The sequence below is a fragment of the Mytilus trossulus genome, chromosome 9, assembly GCF_036588685.1.
Source record: "Mytilus trossulus isolate FHL-02 chromosome 9, PNRI_Mtr1.1.1.hap1, whole genome shotgun sequence".
NCBI lineage: Eukaryota > Metazoa > Mollusca > Bivalvia > Mytilida > Mytilidae > Mytilus > Mytilus trossulus.
The window spans coordinates 26,733,445-26,757,729 of record NC_086381.1 but is presented as its reverse complement, the minus strand read 5'-3'; the positions used below and the strand labels follow the sequence as shown (position 1 = coordinate 26,757,729).

The 24,285-nt window shown below is 31.8% G+C and overlaps 1 protein-coding gene across 1 annotated transcript; it reads left to right on the top strand.

The window, feature by feature from the left end:
• The first annotated feature begins 4,754 nt into the window (after window positions 1-4,754).
• On the top strand, window positions 4,755-14,554 carry LOC134683749 (17-beta-hydroxysteroid dehydrogenase 14-like). Its single transcript, XM_063543062.1, has 9 exons — window positions 4,755-4,922; window positions 5,419-5,457; window positions 5,786-5,883; window positions 7,979-8,045; window positions 8,467-8,558; window positions 9,800-9,905; window positions 10,508-10,574; window positions 12,547-12,643; window positions 14,226-14,554. Exons 1-9 carry the CDS (start codon window positions 4,835-4,837, stop codon window positions 14,403-14,405), a joined length of 834 nt encoding a protein of 277 aa, XP_063399132.1. The 5' UTR covers window positions 4,755-4,834; the 3' UTR covers window positions 14,406-14,554.
• The last annotated feature ends 9,731 nt before the right edge of the window (window positions 14,555-24,285 follow it).

Sequence of the window (24,285 nt, the reverse complement as noted above, 5' to 3'; positions counted from 1 at the left end):
ATACATTGCATTTGATATTTAAGCTAGATATAAGATGTGAGAAGAAGTTATAATACATATTCACATATAAGTGGGAGTTATTTAGGAATATGACAGTTCTTGTCCATTCGTTTTTGATGCATTTTGTTATTTGATTTTGCCATGTGATTATAGACTTTCCGAATTGATATTCCTCAAAGTTCAGTATTTTTGTTATTTTAATGTTTGATATTCAAAAGAAAAAGCAAAAGTAATCAAGTGCATTTTTTTTTATAGCATACAAACAATTCATTCGAAGATTAAAATCAACATGCAGATATCTTAATATACGTCCAGGTAAATTACATTCAATCCTTTATAGTATGTTATGCATGTGTGTTTTATAACTAAAAGGCTAGTTTGATTTATAAAATTTATGTTCATATACTTTTTTCTCAAGAACATTATATAATTTGTCCAAATTTAGTAGAAATTTACATATGTTTTAAATTGTTTGCTTCCAGTAAATAATTTGCCGATATGTTTTCCATCCGACCCCTTTTTCGTTGCTCAGCAAAATAGAAAATTATATTTTCCCCGAACAAAAGAGTCATAATAAGAGCAATTTTAAGTAACATACAATATGATGACATATACAATATGTCATCGTCCTTATTGTACATTTTTTATTATACAATATTTAAATATACTTATACATTACCCTTAGTTTAGATCTCAGTAGAGAAATGCTGTCATGGATCGTTCAAGAAATTCTTATAACAAATGACTACTAACTAGTTTACAAGTGTATTATGTAACGATTTGTTATCAGAAAATAAATAAGACCCGAAACTTAAATTTAAACCTGTCTGTTCCTTTCTAAGTAAAACATGTGATATTTCGAATGTCACTTATATAAATACTAATTTTAGATTAACTATCTTGTTTGTCTGCTAAGTCACACAGCATCAAATGACTCAAATTATAATAGCTTGAAAATTATAGGGAAAGATCTGACGATGAGGGAAGAAGTTTTTTTTGACTATCAGGAAAGCGATTAACTAAATTTTTTTTACTAATTTTCCAAAAAGAAGCATTCAATTCTTAAATTAAGCTATTTAATGTAACTTCTAAGAAATGGCACGGGAACTTTTTGAAAGACATGAATCTAAAAAGTAAAGACCCTCAACGTCATCGATAAATGATACTAAAGTAGTCATCATGGTATAAAATAAAGAAACTATTTGGATTGAAAAATAATGTCTTTATTATGGCAAGCATTATTTTATATACAAAAATAATTGTGCAGGAACAAGATAAATCGTTGCGGGTGTAAGTCATGTATAAACATGGTACACACTTAAATATTAAGAAATTAAGACGTATTTCTGAACATGGGACCACATTATAAATGCGAAGGCATAGAACTACCAAGGCGATGTATGTTGTCAAAAGAATAGACAATTTAAGTTAAATTGGTCCTTGGAGTTAAAATAAGAAAATTCTTCAAGATTTTTAAAACTATGGTTGTTAAGCTGACACTACAGCTAGAAATGAATAGTGAGCTCATTGAGATGTCATAAACATTTGATATTATACCTTAGAAAAGACACATTTTATAAGACATCGCATAATGTTAAAATGCTACCATAATTTTCATCTATATGATATGTCAAAAACACAATGCTAAATTTAGCTGAACATATGTTTTACTCTCTTTTGATTATATTAACATTGGAAACAAAAATGTAAGACCTAGTATATTGCCAATGAAACAATAAACATCAGATACGACTCTCGATATCAGGAATATGACATTTTTTGTCCATTCGTTTGAAGTGTTTTGTCATTTAATTTTGCCATTTGATTAGGGACTTTTCATTTTGAATATTTCTCGGAGTTCGTTATTTTTGTGATCTTACTTTTTATACCTTTTGATGTTGATGTAAGACACGAATCATGACTTTGGATAAAGACACGAACAGAAGGTAGATACTAGTAATCCCAACCAGGTGAGTGGTAATAAGAACACACTTTATAGTTAATCAACATATTTTAATGTTAACGAAAATTATGACTAGACCCTATCACGTGAATTGTGTTTGTTTGACAATTTGCATGAATTCAAAATCATTTATCATAACATGTGAGTTCCTAGAAAAAGACACCACAATTTGAACTGTCTAGATAAAAGGAAAATGGAAACAAGGTCAGGGTTACAAGCAGGCTATTATCTGGTGCATTTAATTGGTATCATCACACAAAAAAGATAACAAACTATCTACCTACAGTATTTTTCTACAGGACATGCACATTGTACTACCAGCTACTTTATGTTATTAGAACAACAGTAATTACATTTCGTAAGTGCCAGTCTGCCTAAGAATCAGGCAGTGGTGAAAACATGACCAAAAACCCCAACCCAATTTGACATTGATTTCAGTTCATTATATGTAGTTATGCACAAAAATAACATTCATTTCTGTTTTCTGTTCTGGTAATAGAAGATACAATTTGGTTGAAATGCACTAGACATTAACGAATAAGGGGAGATAACTCTGTAATTTGCTATCATTCTAACCAATTTTTTAACCAAGTTATTTGACATTACCAGGCACACACAAACGAAAGACTAATATTGTTTAACTCAGGATGATGGTTAGTATTAAATCGCATGATTAGCTCGGTGTTTTTTTTCTTATCATGTTTTGATTTTTACCTAAATTGCCTGATTCTTACAAAGACTGGCACTTAATATTTGAATAGAAAGACCGATCGCAAATATTTGCTTTAAAGTCAAAAGACTTAACTCGTCGACTTACACATTGAAAATATCGCTGCAACCTTTTATCAATTCTCAATATTGGTGCACGAAGGACATAGAAATATTTTAACCTTTTTGTATATTTTTTTGATATCATGCTTCTGTTGCCCTTAATTTTCATCAAAACATTTTACAGACCGAAAAAAACCATGCTTATATATAATCGTATATCAGTTGGATTGAAAAGTACGAAATTCAATATGCCCAATTTTTTTGTTTATTCTCTGCTGCCAGAGGCTCTCATGCATTTTCGAAGAAATTCTTCATGCCAATAATAAAATTCCAATATACTGTCTTTGTTATGTATTGTTTTATTATTTATTTTGTTATCAGCGGATTAAACTAATAAGACCAAATTTTGAACCTTTTCTTCCAAATACACCTCGTGATCGTGATAATGCACATCAGATCTAGTTAACGACCAACTAAAATAGGCCAAACAGATTAAGTTTTAAAAGTAAAAAGGTTTCACAGATGTTCTCCAGCTCATCTTCATATTACGGCAGATTTTTTTTTTCATTAACCAGAATAGCATGTTGTAAATAAGGATACTTCCCTTATAAACACCTGGTATATCTTAAAAGTTATAACGGCATTTTTAGCACGTGCATAAACTAGCTGTTGACAGCGACAAACGGCAATGCAGTGCACTGAATAACATGTTTACGATAACTCGGCCCTTTTCGAATTCATGTCAAAACAATCCTATAAATTTGAGAACAACAGAGAAATCTTCTGTTTTTAGCTTTAAATTTGTTTAAAGAATTTATTTCAATCGTTCGATCTGTACATGTATTAGTGTCTTCGTCTGTTGATTTTTGTTTTGTTTTGAAAGTGAAGTAACTCCGTTTTGCCAACTAATCATTGCGTTGCCTCCGGGCCATTATAACCAGCCTTGGCCATTATTAGTTTTGCTTTATTTTTAAAGTAAATAAGTTGCAAATAAAAACAGAATTTGGTGATATACGTCAAAATTATGCACTTGGTACCAATCGCTCCCGAACTCCCGCGTGTCAGATATTTGACTTATTTGAATTTTCTTCCCAGAAACCGTTAACTGTGAGTCGGATTACAGGATATTGTTTATTTATATAATTTCATGTTTAGAAGGAAAGTAAATACATATTTGTTTGCATTGGAAATACGGGGAATATGAACTATTCATAGCGTTTAGTAATACTTTTTTTATAGTTACGGTTTGTTATTGAGAAACAGCTTGATATTGGTTTTAGGTATAATCGGAGAGGATAAAAACAACTACTTTTCACGATAGAACAATATAATCTTTGATGTTCAAGCCTTTTTGTATGATCTCAATCTAATTAATAAAAACGTCTATATTCATGGAAGCTTGCTTTCAAACACACCCTCTTTATTTTGAAACCTACGAGATTGACATTTGATATTATTGAACATCATGAACATGTGATGATCTGCAGAAGGATTACGAATAATGAATAATTTCGCCTGGTAAGAAGCAAACAAATAAGAAAAAACTTAGTACAAGACTGGATGAATAACAAATATTCTGCAGCATACAATGCTGCACAAAAAGGACGAAAAAAAGGCAAATGAGAGATCAATCCGAGAGCAAGTTGTCATACAGTGGGACAACTAGTTGCCGTACTGTAAATCTGTAAACACGACCAAGTTGCCGTACTATAGGCTTTATCAGTTTAAACCACGTTAAATTCTTACTGTAATTAACATGATTAAGAAGTAACACTATCATAATCTAAATAGTGGCCATGAAATGAAAAGACAGTAGGACGTCAGAGGCTTATCGATCACAAACATTTTCTGGTACTAAATGCACAGTTTTGAAATATAATCCAAATGCATGTCTTTGTTTGCTACGCACAAAATTAAAGCAAATGATTTAAAAAGCGACAACCTCATCAAAATGAATTATCTGGTTTATATTTTTATAATTTTCTCCTCTTCGTTAGTTCCCTATTTCCGGTTCTGATGATACACAGTGAACATTGTTACATAATTTATTATCACTTTAATACATGTACTAGGTAATTTAGATAAACCAATGTATATAGTATGGAAGGTCACCTACGTTACAAAGACAAAGTTACTGTTATAACGGGCGGATCTAGTGGAATCGGGAAAGGTTGTGCAACAGTGTTTGGTAAGTAACATTAGTAAGAGAAGCCAACAACATACAAAATTACACGTTGATATGATGTTCTCACGATTTGATTAATGTATTATTAGTTAAAGTAGGTCATCCATGACGTCGTTAAATGCATATGCAACAGTTAAGTCTGTCTACATATGAAAAGATTAAATGTATATACAAAATATATATACTAATATCACACAGGTGTACGTATATATATTACAGTTAGTATCTGAACAAGTGAGATTTAATAAGAATTTTAGAAAATTTGTATTGTTTGTTACAGTTTTAATATATTCCCTGCTATAAATAGAATAGCAACTACCACACTTCTGTATTTATAAACACGTCAACCCATATTTAACGTATTGATAAAGAATTCTTTTTAAGTGTATTTGCAATATAATTCATGGTTAAGAAACTGTTATCGTAAAAATTTTAAACAATTTATACACAGTCAGCTTGAATAAATTACATTCTCGATGTTATAACTATTTTTTTTTAGTTCAACAGGGATCAAAAGTAGTATTTTGTTCATACAATGGTAAGCATAAATTTCATTGATAACATAAATCATTCATTACACTAATCTATAAAATCTCTCGCTCGCTCGCTCTCTTTGTGTTTCACATAGCACCATAAGTCCCGTTCAGAGTATAGAATTTGAAAGTAATCGGAATGAATGTTAACCTTTGAATTAACGTTAATTGATCAGTCAATAAAATTCATGCATTTTCATGTTCATTTACCTTTATCATCTTTATATTCAAAAGAAGCTGTGTAATAGAAAAATATTTCAAATAATGCAAAAGAACAATATGCAATACTACTCTGGATAAATGAATTTCATCTTTGAATTCAATATCAAACAGAGAAGGAAGGCAGAGAAGCAGAAAGAGAGCTGAATGATATAGGACCAGGTGAAGCATTATTTATATTTGCTGACGTCACAAAAGAAGATGACATAAAAGTAAGTGGCAGATCAGAAAATAGCTGAGATCGATTTTATATCTGTCAAAAATATACAAACTGTCCTAAATTAATCATAAGAACAGTTAGCGAGACGAATTTAGTACAGGTTCTGATAGTTACCAAATAGAACAAATTTGGAACCAAATTATCTTATTACAAATAATACCATAAGGCATACGATACAGTTTCGATTCCTTTAATGATTTGTTTTTACGAAAACTTGCATACAAGCTTTTTTCCAAACAAGCAGTTCAAATATGTTATAACACATATACCTTTAGGTTATATTTTGGTAAATATTGACAATGCAATTGCCCATAGGAACTCCTTTTACGGCTAAAACTGTACCACTTTTACTATGAAGTTTTAAAAAAAATCTTATGCTAGAATTGAAAGTCCATTGGCACCACAATTTTTTTCAAATGTCAAAATATAGGGCTGTGCGGCATATTTTCAACGTTTATATGCCCTGAACTTCTCAAATTTTCTGAACTACCCCTACCTCGAATGAAAGGTTACCACAGATTTCAATGTAAGCAATATGCACGTGTTAATTTACTGTAACATTTCCAAGTTCTGTCTCTGCGATATGGAACACAGAGAGCATAACTGGGAACCAGTATGTAAACAAAATTGATTTTCTATGAATATTCAATTTCTCCACAAAAGAGGAGGGTTTTCAGAAACAGCTGTATTTACAAAATGCAACCTTTAATAGAGATAAAAGATATCGAAATTTTAGACTTTCACTCTACATTTGTTCTTTTAGGTTATTTCTTTCCTTTGAATAGACAGATATAACTTATTATTTCAACAGATAAACGCATGCGGATTTTTGTAAAAGCATTTTGAAAAATATGCTCTTAATATGTACAACAATTCTATGGAAATAATGATTTTTTAAGAAATTTTCAAGGTTTCAGTAAATTAATGGCACTTTTACGGTATTATCCACTTTGACTTTTTCATCAAAATTCTAACAAATAATCTTCATAGATAATCAAGCTTAATGCCATTTTATAACAGAGGAGTCCATGTACTCGTTTTCATTTTAAATCAGTTTAACTTAAAGCATACAAAACAATTAATTTTTATTAATCGTTGTTTTGTTTATTCTAACTACAATGTGTATGTTTTTGTGAAAAGTCAAGTTTACTGTCTATATTATTATCTCCCTCGATTCGTTCTGAATTATGATCATAAGTATGCTCTAAACTTCATGAATTATAAATGTTCTAATTTAAGTTCTAAACGTTCTAACTAACAACGATCTACCCGTATACACAATAAATTATATGAAAAATAAACATTTAGATAATTATCATTCTGTTTGATTTGTTTTGTTTTGTTTTCATTTGTTGTTGTTGTGTGTGTTGCTGTAAATGTGGTCTTTGTTGTGTTTTCTTTTTTGTATATCTTAATTTGGTGTATGTGTATGTGGTAAGATAAGTATCTATTTCGTAAAGCCTGTTTCATTTAGTTCCAAAAAAACCTAACTTAGGCTTTTCTACCTCAGGAATAGATTACCTGAGCAAAACCTTTAGGAATTTTTGGTCCTCAATGCTCTTCAACTTCGTACTTTATTAGGCCTTTTTAAACATTTTGTGATTCCAGCGTCACTGATGTGTCTTTTGTAGAGGAAACACACGTCTGGCGTAAATATATATTTTTTATCCTGGTATCTATGATGAGTTTATTTGCAACCACTCGGTCGATACAAATTTTGGTGGATATTCATTTTCCCGAGGGTATCCCAAGCCCAGTAGTCAGCACTTGTGTGTTGACTTGAGTCATCATTGATATGTACATAATATAAATTAACTGCTAACAATACTTTGATTTTTTGAAACAAAATAAGGCTTTTCTACCTCAGGAATAGGTAATATAGCTGTATTTGGCAAAACTAATAGGAACTTTTGGTCCTAAATGCTCTTCAATTTCGTACTTTATTTGGCATTTCAAACATTTATTGATTCCAGCGTCACTGATGAGTCTTTTGTAGTCGAAAAGCGCCTCTGGCGTAAATATGTTTTTGTTATCCTGGTATCTATGATGAGTTTATTTACTAGTTAAAAGTAGTGTTTTTTCCACAGAATCTTATAAACAAAACAGTAGAAAAGTATGGACAAATTGACTGTGTCATCAATAATGCTGGACAACGTATGTATTAAGTAAAGTTTATAGAATGTGTTGAATTTATTAAAACATAAAATTGAGAATAAAAATGTGGAATGGCTCAAAGAGACAACAACCCAACCATAGAAAACTTGCGTAATTATATCATTTGTGTTTGACCAAGTACTATACTGTTTGGTCATGGGGGTATTGTTCATACGATAGGTGCCACTAATGGAGCATAACCTGTTTTACCTGAAATTTGAGTTTATCCCCAATTGTTGGTGGAGTCTTGCTCAGTCTAAATGTTGTTTTCTGGATTTGTTTGCCTTTTCCTCATCTTTTGTTTTTCACCGTAACGTTGTCAGTTGTTCTTCTCCTAGACAAAAGTAAGTGAAAGCTGGGAAACTCAATGAATCAAATGAAGAAAAAAAATTATTCATAAATGTTTGTTTTTGTAATATAGATCCTGAGTACAGAACAATAGATGATTATACAGCAGAAGAGTTTAGAAAGTTATTCGAAGTTAATGTTCTTGGATACTTCCTAGTTTCAAAGGTAACAAACGTCAACCAATCATCAACTGAAACTATCTTTAAATTATTTAATACGAAGGTAAAATTGACAATGAACATGGAAAATGTGTCAAACAGACGACAACCCGACCAAAAGGTAGAATACAGCCGATGGTCACCAATGGGTCTTTAATACAGCGAGACCAATCCGCACCTTCACATGTTTTATGTGTGAAATGAATATATATTCATATTTTTGGTCTGGATCGTACATGATTAAGCTTATTTTAGGCAACATGTGATGCGCCATATATACTATCATGTATCTATAACATAAAATAATTAGTCCTGGTATCTTTGATAAATATATACTAATAACATATAACGAGACGCGTCAATGTCTATGCGCTTTTATCTCGTTTATTTAAAAGATATAAGAATATGTGGTATAAGTGCTTACGAGAGAACTCTCCATCCAAGCTAGTATTCATTATCTTGTTTCCGTTTTCAAACAAAATAGACATTATTTCCTTTTTCTTGTACCATTCTTAATTTACGTTAATTATGTTGTTCCCCTTTAACATCACTCAGATTTGATGTCTTTAATCCCATAAATATATTTTAAATTAGAAAGGATACAATAAATGCAACATTTACTCTTGTCACTGTTGTCATATATGATTTAGGATGTCATACAAAGACGCTCGCAACATTACCATGATTACCAGGTAAACAAGTTAATAGATATAGGCAGATGTGATGTGAGTGCCAATGACACAACTCTCCATCCAAATAACAATTTAAAAAAAAAGTAAATCATTATAGGTCAATGTACGGCCTTCAACACGGAACCTTGGCTCACACCGAACAACAAGATATAAAGGGTCCCAAAATTACTAGTGTGAAACCATTCAAACGGGAAAACCAACGGTCTAATCTATATATAAAAAAACGAGAAACGAGAAACACGTATATATTACATAAACTACTGTACTATCAGATTCCCGACTTAGGACAGGTGTAAACGGGATTAAACGTTTTAATGGATCCAAACCTTTTCCCTTTTTCTGAAACAATAGCATAATAGTACACATTTGTTGTTATCATTGCAAATGGCGTCATTCATTGTTTTTAACGAAATTGTTTTGTTGCAAAAGAACCAATGCACGTTGGGAAACACCCATCGTTTAAAAGATACATAAATGAAACACACAAGTAATGCGTTATATATTAACCAGTTTTTCCTTATATAGCATTTACCTATAATATCTTTTTTTGATTTAGTATGCACTCCCACATTTACGGAAGACAGAAGGCAACATTATCAATAACAGTAGTATGACTGCTTATACGGCGGCTGGTTGGTCTTCAATGTATTGTGCTACAAAGGTATTATTGCACAATATTGATTTCTACTCGTGAAAGTACTAAATGATTTGGTCTAATCTTGAAAATACAATTTTGATAATCATTTGATCTTCTAAACTTCATGAATATCTATAATGTACTTTAAGGTAAATATCATTCTTTGCAAAAATAGAACACTGTATCGTTAGAAGTAATTTTTTTTAGGCATGCAGTTCGTTTTTACAGAAACTCATCAGTAATGAAATAGTTGATTATTGAGTTTTCCTCCACTATTGTCCTCCAACAGGCTACAATGGTATTTTACTTTTTCTATCAAGGCATTGATATCACACACTTAAAATCATCAATATGACGAGACAGTATACACCTCACTCGGAAGTGACTCCTACCTTTTCAACTGATACAAAAAACATCACACTTTCAGGATAGTAAGAAAAACGCCATTATATTATTCTATTAACAACTCACATTATTTTACATATCTTACAAACCATTATTCATACATACAGTCTGATACTTTTTGTATATTTCAAATAAAAGTTTGAAGTTCCAGTGACTTTTTCTAGATTGACATTATATGTTTTACCTGACATGACTATTTAGACTTATCTTTCGTGTTTAAAGGGGCTGTAAGTGCTATGACAAGGGCACTGGCAATAGACGAAGCTAAATTCAACGTCAGAGTCAATTCGTAAGTATAATTTAGCGCTTAACATCTAATGAATCAATTCATGTTTACTACATCACTGTTGCTTTACCTAGATAAACTGATAAACATCAGCCTACAAACATTTCTAAGACAGAATAAATAAAACTAAAGGCTCCAAAGAGCATATGTCGCTCATCGGCATCTTACACAATAGTTACCTTTTAGCTATATTGAAGACCTGTTGGTGACCTTCTGCTGTTGTTTTTTTCTTTGGTCGGGTTGTTGTCTCTTTGACACATTCCTCATTTCCATTCTCAATTTTATTAGTAAATGATACCTGTATCTCTTTGTTAAAGTATTCACCACAGCATAGCATTCTCCGATTTTAAATATTTTGATCCGTTTAATAAGAAAATTGCGATTTAGAAATGTTCGTACCTTTTGAAGCGGTGACAATTACTCTACTAAAGCACAACCGGAAAATCCTCTCACGGTTTTCAATGCAGAACCAAATGTTCTGCGCGTGTAGATTACCATCTGATTTAATAGTTTCAAAAAGGCAAACATAAATGATACATGTAATGCATTAAAGGGCAATTAATTCATAAAAGAGTAGACTTACAGTTTCGGTCATTTTGAAATATCTATAGATCTTGTCTTGCTGATTGCTTTTTCTATTTAAGTTTCTGTTGATCTCAAGTAACTTTTCATTTATAAGGCAATAAGGTAAAAACTGGCAAAAATCGTCTCGCCGCATTTTTGCGCCTGTCCCAAGTCAGGAGCCTCTAGCCTTTGTTAGTGTTGTACTATTTTAATTTTAGTTTCTTGTTTACAACTTGGAAATTAGTATGGCTTTCATTATCACTGAACTAGTATATATTTGTTTATGGGCCAGCTGAAGGACAGTGGGTGCGGGAATTTCTCGCCACATTGAAGACCTGTTGGTGGCCTGCTGTGTATTTATATGGTCGGGTTGTTGTCTCTTTGACACATTCCTCATTTCCATTCTCAATCTTTATTATATGATAATGGCTCTAATAAGGAGTCGACTGACGATTTTTGGCAATTAACTTATTTGTAGATCCTACCTTCCTGATCATATTTGTTCCTTAACGCAATAACTCCTATAAACAATCGTTTGATAGTTTTGATATAAATATATTACAGGTAGTGTAGAATATTTTAATCACGTTATGTTTTTCCTGTCAGATTTTGTCTATCTATAGTGGTTAAAAAAACACAAAAAAAACAGGCAAAACTTGTATTTTACTCCCAGGTTTTATTTAAAGTCATCACAACCATCTTGGTTGGCAGCCGGAGGCATCGAATAAATCTTCTAATGAATACTCCAAAAGTGTGTGTGGCTAAGCTTTCTTTAATTTAGCCGGATTGTAGACGAAACAGTTAAAGATGAAGAGTCATTTGCCATTTTTGTTGTTGTCTGACTAGCATTGATGGAATCTAGAAATTTTTTATTTAGGAAAGACAATGTATAGCTTACAGAATAACTTCAATCTGAATGTCGGTGTTACTTTGGAATGTTCTGTGCGTTTATTAGTCGGTGATCAATATTGTAAGGACCTAAAATACAATCATACAGCTACGCTACTACTGTACACTAATAAATCTATGAATACAGTTTTGACTATATAAAGCCATGGTGTTAAAACCTTTTAGCTGAAAAAGGGTCTTGCATTTGATTTTGTCAGTTTTTATTGACCTTTAAAATTTTATTTGGAGTTCGATATTTTTGTTATGGTTATAAGATATTTAAAATATACAATTTAGAATTTCCTATCAGTATGATTTTGTATTGTTTATTTTATACATTTTATCCTACTAGTGCGATGCTCTTACGTTTCGGTTTAATTTGTACTGTGTAATGCTTGCACTTTTTTTCGTTATGATAATAAATGGGACATGTATCATCATAAAATTGCAAAATATGTATCATTTATTCAAATTAAAAATGCATTTTAAACTGTTTTGAAGCTTTTAACAATCTTAACTTCAGATTTTCCGGTGGAAATATCAATACGCCCTTATCTAATCAATTCATCAATTCGACAGCAAATCCCGACGAGACTGGACAGATATTTAGCAACATCTCAGTAAGTATATATAGGTATCATAGGAAATGTGAGGATGAGTATGACAACATTTCCAAAATAGACATGTATTCACGTACATCGTTAAAAAAGGGACCAATTTGTATTACAGACATTCAATGGTCAGAAACCGACAGATCGTCAATGGTGTCTGAAGAGGCGAATGCTATTATCGATTGACTACAATAGTATGCAATATTTACAGTTACAAAATTATGTTAGTTGCACCGTCAGAGAATCTCGTTTCAAACGTCTACTTCTTTTCCTCACGGGTTAATGTAATAATAAAGCACGTTATTATTCCAACTAAAAGAAAATGCATTTGTCTCCGACTAAAACTGAATTGGACAGTTTTACCTTGAACAGGTTTAAAAGTTCTACAGTAAAACTGAGCCTGATTTTCTGAGTTTTGCTAAAAATAGTGCTAGGTCAGTTTAGAACAGTGCTATGAAAGATCATTCTGATAGTTCTAATGAGAGGTTAAAAGTGATTTCCACTATAGCTATACTTAGTAATAAAATTCTAATAATTTGTTGTCCATTATGCTGATTGTTTTTTTTTTCTGCAAGTTTTGCGCAAGATTAGCATGATAAGTAATTACATGGCATTATATGTTAAAATTTTTCTTCAAATTTATGGACAGGAAAGTTATAGACCTCTTTTTTATGATAATACGTTTGAAAGCGTGACCCTATTTTGATTCGACAGCTGATTTGAGTCATTGTGTTTAACAAAATGTTTGTCATGTAATTATGAAGTGAAAAAACGAGTGAAATCACTCAACTCTTCCTTAAAAAGAACATAAAATCAGTTCGAAAGCTAGGGCTACATTTTTTTGTTGTTTGACTTTATCATGATTTTTGAAGAGAGGTAAACTTTAGACTATGGTGTGGTATGTCTCTATCTATTTTAGATATTAGGGAAGCGATATTCAGCTAAGGAATGTGGTATGACTAGTTTCTATCTATTTCACCTGTACATATTTTGAAGGCGAGTGTCAATTTAGGAACAGGGTACGTCATTAAACAGTCTCTTTCAGCTGTTAGGGAGACAAGGGGCAGCTGTGGAATTTTGTATGACATGTCTCTATCTATTGCAGATGTTCCGGAGGTGTTGTACAGCTAAGGAATGTGGTATGACATTTCTCTATCTATTTCAGCTGTTAATGAGGCGACGTACAAGTAAAGTATGTGGTGTGAAATGTGTCTATCTATTTCAGCTAATAATGAGACGAACATTTAGTACAACTGAGGAATGTGGACAGACATGTATCGTTCTATTCCAGCTGATATGAATGCGAGGTACAACTGACAAATGTGATATGACATGTCTCTATCTATTTAACCTTATAGGGAGGCGACGGGTACAGCTACGTTTTTTTTATGATCCACTCCATATATTTTACCTGTTAGGGATGTGGGGTACAACTGAGGAATGTGCACATGGTATGACATGTTTTTTAATTTTTGTCAGCCGATAGGGATGCGAGGTACTGCTGAGTAATGTAGTATGGTTTGTCTCTTTCTATTGCAGCTGATAGGGAGACGTACTGCTGAGTAATGTGACATGTCTTTATCTTTTTCAGTTATTAGGCAGGCGAGGAACAGTTGAGGAATGTGCTATGACATGTCTTTATTTAGCATCAGATGCCACATTCAGCACAGGAATAGATATACATGTCTCGGGTGGTGCAGAACTGAACTATGGTTGTAAAAATGTAAAAACAAAAGAATTCTGGCCTAATTTATTCTTAAAGAAACAATGAAATTGCTACTTAAGTTATCAAATGTGTTGGACGAAGTTATATTTGATTCACTCTGTTGAAAGTGTAAAACATCATAGATTTTACATTCAAATTAGATATTTAGAATCTGGAGTTATTCTTATTGGATCAAATAAAATTTTCTCCATGTTCGTTCTACCAGGCTGATAATTTGATAAATTAGACTCATAAGTGGCGCTCGAATCATATCTGGTTCAAGTAAGTGCAGATTACCTGGTTGTGGAAGATTTTGTTTCACATGTGGCACCCATTAAGTTTATTATTTTGGGGAAAAAAGGATTGACTTACTCGTGGTAATTATTACAAGTGGATCATTCGTATCCGTCTTCATATTCTATGAGGAGTTTGTTAACAACCACCTTGTCGATATCACTGCTGGAGGAGTTCCCACAAGAAGGTCACCAGAGCAGTAGCCAGCACTTTTATTTTGACATCAACTATCATTGACATAGTCATAATTATAAAGTAACTGTCCACAAAACTTTGGATTTTTAAAATGCAAAGGCATTTCTACCTCAGGAATAGATTACCTAAGCTGTATTCGGCAAAACATTTTTGAAATTTTTGGTCCTCATTGCTCTTTAAAGGGAAACTTCGCCAAAAAATCAAAAATTCATATTATGTCCATTCTGTATAAAAATGCTCAAATTTATAAATATTAAAGTTTTATTCCGCTAGATAAGAGATCACCATCGATTTTAAATTTTGAGTATCAGTTCTTTGCGTTCCGCCATTTTGTTATCTTGTCCAAATAAAAATGACGATATGTCTATAAACCATAAAGAAACAAAACTACAGTAACCGATGTTGTCGTAATTACGTCTCGATATCTTGTCAATCGTACGGTTGTTTTATCTGACTAACTAACTTGATTCGGAAAATGTTCTTATATTTTTAATAACCATATAGTCTGTTATTTTTAAACTGTTAATATTGGAATTAGTTAAAAAGTCAAAGTTCAAATCATAAATAAGAGTTCCGTGAAAATTGTTTTCGAAAATCTAATTCGTTCATAATTCTTTAAAGTAATATACTTTATTCAAATAAATTAGGATCTTCGCTCCACTGATCACCCGCATGGCTTAAGGTATTACTCCCAAAGGTATTGTGAGGGGTGTAAGGTGACACGACCAGGTATTCAAGCGATTTCCTTTCGGGCCTGTAAGTTCATGCATCGTTTCACTTCTGTAGGTATTGATCAGTGTACACGGCCGATAACTTATAACTTTCCATTTTGAACTATCAGGTGCATGTATAATATACATCTCTGTCTTGCGTGTCCGAAAGTGATATAATATACTAGTCATTACTTAACTCATACGCTTGTTTATAAATAAAATTTCTGGTTTAAAGAATATTATTTATAAAAAAAAAAAAATGATACCAAAAAAAATTAAAAAAAAAATTGAAGATATACAAATATACGTATTTTTTCCAAGGGTTAATTTTGGGAAATCAGAGACATATGTCTCTGGGACAATGTAATATTTACTTGTTGTCAATAGTAAAGGACATAGTTGGATCATTCCAGAAATGTTGATTAAAAAAATGTGCGCACTTGTCGACGATTCGTTTATACGCCCGGATAGAAAGTTACGGAACTACAGCGCAATTTAAAATATATACATGTATACATTGAACATAAGAAAGAAACATACATTTTGTGCAAATTGGGGTAAAAGTTTTGTAAATAGACTAGTCCACGTATACCAACAGTATGTAATCATCCAATTCGATAGACTATTGTATACCAAAAGAAGAAGAAGAAGAAGAGGACCAATTTGATTTAAATACAGGTCGATCTATAACTTGCTTTGGTTCATCGAAGTTATGAACATAGTAAAATCACAGATTTATATATCAATTAGATTGTTCTCGAATAAAGAAAGAAATTCGTCATCACCACAACTGTTCCGACATATGCAACTGGACGTACACTAATAATCCCCGAGGGATGTGAATATTTTCTAGGAAAGCTATTGAGTATTAAAGTTTCAAATCATTTTCGGGATTTATTTTCTTTCTTGATATTCAATGACAGCAAATTTAAAGAATAAACTGCTTGTCAGATATTTGTCCGCTTTAGGGATATTCTTGCCAGTTGAACAGACTTATAATTACATTCAAAAATAGGGAAAGATGACATTAAATTCGTTGTCTTTTGTTTTTAAACATCTTTGGTCAAATAGTTGTTAAGTATTATACGTTGTGAGACGAAGACTACTCTAATAAGGACGTCCCCGATTATGATTAAATTTGGTTGACGTTTTTCACACTTGATAAAGAATATCTATTCGTAATGTTTCGATTCCATTCCAAGAAGACCTTAAATTTGCTGTCAATGTTTTAAGACTTCTCAAGTACAAAAGTATTTTTTCTTTATTCGTTCATATTATATTCCGCTTCGGTAGAGTTATCTTCAGTGAGTTCCAGTTATTAATTTGTACGTGGCTTTTAAAAAGTCTAAATCTAAGTGTTCTCATTCATTTATTTGCCTAATAAAGACAAATAAAAATACTTTGGTAAAGCTATTTATAATTTCTAAGTTCTCCTTTTTATTAGACATCAATCAAGGACAAAAGGTGTAAATCATTTCAATCGGACATATGAATTAAGTTTCCCGTCTTTAACCAAAAATTGTGTATTTCTTAGTAAATTAACTTATTTGAATTCAAATAAATAATAGCACCAAACATAATTAAATAATTCCACGGCGATCAATTTTTATTTGTCACCAACTTGAATATATATTTTAAATATGTGTATTGGATGCTCCCCTTGTCTTATAATTTACTGATCCGAATAGACAGTCACACCTGACAAGGTGTGCCCGAGAGGCGTGTTTAAATACCGAAGTGCAAATAACAATTTACCTTTCAACAAGCCATCTACGAGTATTGCTACAGAACCGTGAATACACACATCGTATCAACCAAGTCATAGCAGAGATAGTAAAAGGTCAATAAGAGAACACCAACATATTGTCTTTACAGATTATTGTACTTTGCTTTGTTCACCTTATCAGTCCGAAAATACATTAATTAAAAATCAATTTAAAACTTTTTGTGTTGTCTACAAAAATAATTCGAATATATACGTTTAACATAGAAAATTTATCTCATGAATATGTACAATTGAACGTATGTGCGTTTTATCTTCTTATTATCGGATGGTTATTAGATAAAGCATAAGTCATCAGCGCGCTTACGATTACGTTAAAATATGATTAAAAACCAAGACATTTAATGATTGTTTTTTTAAATCCCGGCATGCAAAAACCAGGAGAAAACGTCACGACCTACAGGAAGTAGTTAATATTTTTTCATTAAATATTGAATTTCTCCTTTATTACTGCACATATAGCGATAAAACTTTGTGAATATATATATTATGTCATAATGAACATATTTAAACCATAAGTAAAAAATCGTGAATTTTCCCTTTAACTTCGTACTTTATTTGGCCTTTTTAAATTTGTTTATTAGAGCGTTACTGATGACTCTTTAGAAGACGAGACCCATGTCCGGCGCAAATACAAAATTTATACTAGCGGTGATTTTATTTTCTAAACGTTACAACAATAAATATTCAAGTATGATTTGATTCATTGAAAAACATATTTTTTTAACTGATACAAATGACTTTCAAAAGATGTAAAATGTTAAATTGGCATTATATAAAGGTATGCAACCGCTAATTAGTCTCGGTGAGGATATGTGTTTGTATCTCACTAGAGACAAGTTTTGGGTGTCTTATATCTTTAGTACAAAGGTATACGTTTGTAAATTGTATGCTTTTATTGTTGGTTTCGAATCGTTTAAAATTTAGATGTTTCTACCCTACTGTACATGTGTGTACCACTTTGCACCATAATATCATTATATTGATACAAAAATCTCATTCTAAAGTAACAAAAAACAAACAAAGTGTGTCATTTATACCTACTATTGGTCCTCAACTTTGTTCTTGTTTGGCTTGATAAATATTGTGATATGTGCGTCACTGATGAGTCTTATGTAAACGAAACGCGCGTCTGGCGTAATAAATTATACTCCTGGTACCTTTGGTAACAATTACTATAACTCTTGAATTTTCACTAGATAACATGTCTGTTTAATATAGAGATTCCGGGAAACCAATGAAGCAACATTTTATAAATCAGCTGAATGGTTTTTGATGAAATAGCGAGTTACAACCTCGACAACTGGTAGATTTTAGTCGTAGATCTATGTTCACCTTTTCATAAATAAGGGATATCATTGATCGACTCCGCAATGATTTAGTGACACCAACATAAAAGAGATAGCCTTGTGGAATGAATCATTTGGCAGATTTAAAGACAAAACGGCTTAGAAACTGGAATATAAAAGACTTATTGACATATTATGAAAGTAATACTAAACATAACATTAAACAAAATTGTCATAAATCAACTGGATAAAAATAGTTTCAAATAAATTTGCACATGACGTTTAAGAAGAGTTTTCTTCGTGTTATATGATACTATGTAATATGCAATAAGCAAAAACACATACGTACAAATTCCATGCACATGAATGTAGAATCTGTCAAAACCTTTTACAATAGATCGCAGATATTATTTTCTACGTTCTGGTGGTGTAACTGACGCCATAACTATATTATTTGCTTTACATTCTATGTAAAAATGGTACAATTTTTTAAACTTTCAATCAAATAAAATCAATAGATAACTTCTACTTAACATACCAAATCAATGTATAATTCATCAAATATAATGTAATTGTTTAGTCAACTGTTAGATATAGTATCACCAATTATCATAATAATCGTCAAACATCAAATAGTCATCGTAATCGACATCCGAATCACAGTATCTAAATAAACTATGTTTTTGACTGGTTTGAATTCGTGAAAGCAGAAATGCCTGAACCAAATCAATGCTTACTGACGTGGGTTACCTCACACTGAAAAACATGTTTGACTGGTTTGAATTCGTGAAATAAGAAATGGCTGAACCAAATCAATGCTTACTGACGTGTGTTACCTCACACTGAAATACATGTTTGACTGGTTTGAATTCGTGAAAGCAGAAATGGCTGAACCAAATCAATGCTTACTGACGTGTGGTGCCTCACACTGAAAAACAAATTACAACTCAAGACTTGTAAATCTTTAAAAGATATGTTCAATACATAACAATAAATAGTATTAAAGTATATAATTTCTTTTCATATTCATACAGTTAATATCTATATGGCCTATTAAGAAAAATGTCTACATGTTAGTTTGGCAATTCAGAAACATACAATGTCTTCGATTTGTTATTTGTTAACAGGATGACTCGTGTGACCAAAAACAAGAAGGTAAAATAGAGAGAAACATTAATTACAAATATAAAAAACATCATGGATACACCTCATTTATTCTAAAATTGGAAAATATTTTGTAAAAATATATTCCTTCTTTGTGCAAACCATGATCTAACTAAAAAATAATGTACCATTTTAATAAGAAAAAAACTTCCTATGTTACATAGAATGCTTGTTTTTGTTTAGTAACAGTTCTTCCAACACAAACCGGTTAGATGTAGTGCAAATGTTTACTCATTCTTACATTAGAACACACAGAAAAATATTAACTTGTTTTTGTCTAACATAATTCTTTTAGAGTAGAGATTTAAAAAATCATCAGTACTTGCCTATTACGAATAGGACTTTTACGATAACTACTACTTTGTTATATTACATTTTGTTTGCACTACAAACATGATATATTTAGAATTTTCTTGAGACGATATGAAAACGTTTTAGTATATCGTTTCAATTCATCCTATCACATGTATTTGAATTGTAAAGAATTAATTTCTAGGAAAAAAGTACATCTAAGAATAAAATACATTTTGACACTTTCGGTTGGTAAGATTTATCTCATATCTTTATTAAACGAGAAGTGAATGAAATAAGGTTCTTGGCTGATTTTCAGTTGTTCATGAAACGAAAGAAGTTTGCACACTTAAGGATGATTCGAGGATTATAAAAAAAATTAGCAAAATTGAAACATTTGGGTTTTTTTTCATAACAAATGTTTTTTATTACACTATTAGTTGTTACTTTATAAAACAGTACCAAAATCAACAAAACAAATCAATTTGTTTTTGCCCGAGATGACTTTTTAAATGTTTCATTTATACATCTTGGTATAGCTCATATGAGTTTTGCCGAACAATTGATACTTTCTGTAAGCATTCATTACGTCATGTGCAAATGCCTATTACATTATGTTCAAACACCAAATGTTTTATGTGCAAACACTTATAATGTTACGTTAAAAAACCTTATAGGTTTTGTGCAAACATCTCTACGTTATGTACAAAAACCTATTGCATTATGTGCAAGCCCCTTTTACGTTATTTGTAAATGCCTATTGCATTATGTCCAATCACTTTTCTTTTTATTCAAGGCAAAGATTACCTTAGCCATATTTGGCACAACTTTTTATCCTCAATGCTTTTCAACTTTATACTTGTTTGCTTTATAAATATATCGATTTGAGCGTCACCGATGAGTCTTATGTAGACGAAACGCGTGTCTAGCGTACTTTATTATAATCCTGGTACATTTGATAACTACTACATTAGGTAGCACCCCACAGTTAGGTGTGTAGTGTTGGCCCCTGTGGATTTTTCAAATATGAGAGCTAGTGTGCAATAAAATTTATTTTTGGATAGCTGAGTATTAAAATAGCCTTTGTATTGGGTTTATATGAACATCCAGGTTATGTAATGTAATGCATGTAATATATGCTCTTTTCTGTATGACAGTTCGTATTTGCATGTCCCTACCATACAATGGTCCGGCAATTATTGTAATGTTTTTTTTTATCTTTTTTATCGCACGAACTTTGTGATTTGATTTTACGAAAAAATTAGGCGAAAGACACCCATTTTTTATTTAATCATTAGGAAGATTTATGAAAACAGTTACTTAAAAAGGTATCACTCAAAGCTATCACTGAAATTCTTGTTTGATCCAAATTTTTGGGGATATATGTGCCATGTTGACCCCCCTTTTTGCAATATTTATGGTAAATAAATGCAGAATGTTGCCATGGAAACACATAAAAGCAATCAATTTTCACCCTTTTAACTCTTGAAAATCAAATCTATGGAAAATACTGATTACATACATATATTTTTTTTTTTTTTTTTTTTTTTTTTTTTTTTTTTTTGATTGAGTTAAGTCCGATCATTGATATTTTATCTTATGTTTTTATATGTTGTGATGTTATGCTATTGTTTCAGAAAAAGGGAGAAGGTTTGGGCCCATTAAAACGTTTAATCCCGCTGCAAATGTTTACACCTGTCCTAAGTCAGGAATCTGATGTACAGTAGTTGTCGTTTGTTTATGTAATATATACGTGTTTCTCGTTTCTCGTTTTGTTTATATAGATTAGACCGTTGGTTTTCCCGTTTGAATGGTTTTACACTAGTAATTTTGGGGCCCTTCATAGCTTGTTGTTCGGTGTGAGCCAAGGCTCCGTGTTGAAGGCCGTACTTTAACCTATAATGGTTTAATTTTTAAATTGTTATTTGGATGGAGAGTTGTCTTATTGGCACTCACACCACATCTTCCTGTATCTATATGCACATGTACAACACAAACAGTTAGGTTAATGTATTAGAAACCCAGGAATAGGAGACGATCACACATTTTGCGGTTCATTTTTAATTTTATTTTCTAACTGTGGAGTGCTACCAAAACATCGATTACGTGATCTCCTAACATCTATCAAGTTGTGTGTAAATACCTTTTAAGTTCTGTTAAACGCTTTTTTGACACAGATTAAAATTAAAACGCATCAGTGATATACACTTTGAAAACTAAGAAAATTACAAGTGTGAGCTTTCTAAAAAGCTGTGGACTGCTCCGCTGTCTCTACCAAGTATTCATAAGTCAGAGCAGGTTTTGGTTTACTCGTAGAAAGAAAAGTATGCCTTAATAGTGGTGACGCTTTCTTGTTACCTAGCATATGAAAATGCGACTGTAAGTGTTGGGCATGCACAAAAAGGTATATGCATTTTTCATTATCATTTCATCATTCTTAGTATATATATGGAATGTTTGTCGCTGGATATAAGAGTTACATCAGTATTATCATCATCATAAGTAATATGGCTTGAGGCTAATAAACTCATCATAGAAATTAGGATTAAAATTGTATATTTACGCCAGACGCGCGTTTCGTCTACAAAAGACTTGAATTAAAAAATGTTTAAAGGGCCAAATAAAGTACAAAGTTGAAGAGCATTGAGGACTGAAAATTCCTAAAAGTCTTGCCAAATAAGGCAATATATTCCTGAGGTAGAAAAGCCTTAGTTTTTCCCAAATTTAAAGTTTTTTATACAGATAATTTATAAATATAACCATATCAATAATAACTCAAGTCACCGCAGAAGTGCTGACTACTGGGCTGGTGATACCCTCGGGTAAATAAATCTCCACCAGTATTGGCGTCGACCCAGTGGTTGCAAATAAACTCATCATAGAAACCAGGATTAAAATTTTATACTTACGCATTTTCCGTTATAAGAACATGTATTATATATAGCGTGAGGCTTCTTCGTCGTGAGTATTATTTTATAGATTGATGCTCTATTCTTGTCATATATTTTAGCCAATTTATGTCGAGAACTTATTTTACGCATGCATTTCTATGCTACATAGTTTTTATAAATGAACAAATAATTCAATAGAGATCATAGAAGTATGTTTATCAAATTATTATGTCACAATTAAAAAAGTAATAAAGGGATACACTCGTGAGACTGAAACGAAGCATACAAACAGCAATTTCTAGTATTTCCAAATGAACTCATGTACCGATCCGACAGTATCCACAGCTGCTGAACACTATCTTGATAATAACTACAACTAATGAAGAGAGAATAATTGTCCAGTTTATAATATTGATCAGTTATGTCGTACTGCTTCACCTTTGTCCTAGTATGGATTGCCTGTCTCAATTCAGGAGCCTGTAATTCAGTGCTTGTCGTTTGTTGTGTCTTCGTTCATTTTTTATAACATTAATTTGGCCGTTAATTTTTCATTCTGTGGCCCTTTATTGCTGACTATGCGGTATGGGCTTTGCTCATTGTTAAAAGCCGTATAGTAGCCTGCAGTTGTTAAAATTTCTATATCATTTGTTTTTTGTGATGTGTTGTCTTATTGGCAATTATACTACACCTTGTTTTTTGTACATATCACGCATTAAGTATAAAAAATCCTAGATATAGGATGTAGTTCCCGATAATTGGATATATACTGACGAGTGGAGCGTTGTAAAAAGTAAATTGGACGATTATACGCTAAAAAAGTTGTATAGATATTGTGGAAACCATGAGATTTTCGAAATTATTTAGTGATCGAAAGGGGGTGTACGCCCTCTATCCCGGTATCCTCGAATGCATGTTTAGGTATAAAAGAACACAACCCTCGTCCCATCAATCAGAATTTGTAAAGACGAACATTACTATTTGATAAATATATCAATGGTACGAATGTCTGCCCGCATCAAATTATATTTAATTAAATTATAGCAAAATAATATTAAAACAAATAGTCGAGTACAAATTTTACATTCGGGTGTGTTGGGATCTACTTTCAAAGTTAAAACTTGTAAAGAGCAAAACAAAAAGACAACCGTCTCGCATCGGAATTCATTATTTTAATATTTTCATGCTAAATTCTGTCTTGGTAGTTTTTTTTTAAATGCATGTAGTGTATTCTCCCCCTCCGTCATGCTTCAATGCAATAGAACGAATTACGTTGAATTAGGCCGTGTTCACACCAAACGCCGTGTACAGTAAACATGTTTACATTTG

Bases quoted from the DNA above. Each gene is read 5' to 3' on its own strand.
- LOC134683749 (XM_063543062.1), top strand. From the start codon at position 4,835: ATGGAAGGTCACCTACGTTACAAAGACAAAGTTACTGTTATAACGGGC. The intron at 5,458-5,785 runs GTAAGCATAAAT...AATATCAAACAG, and splicing joins AGTATTTTGTTCATACAATG to AGAAGGAAGGCAGAGAAGCA. The intron at 12,644-14,225 runs GTAAGTATATAT...TATCTTTTTCAG, and splicing joins AGATATTTAGCAACATCTCA to TTATTAGGCAGGCGAGGAAC.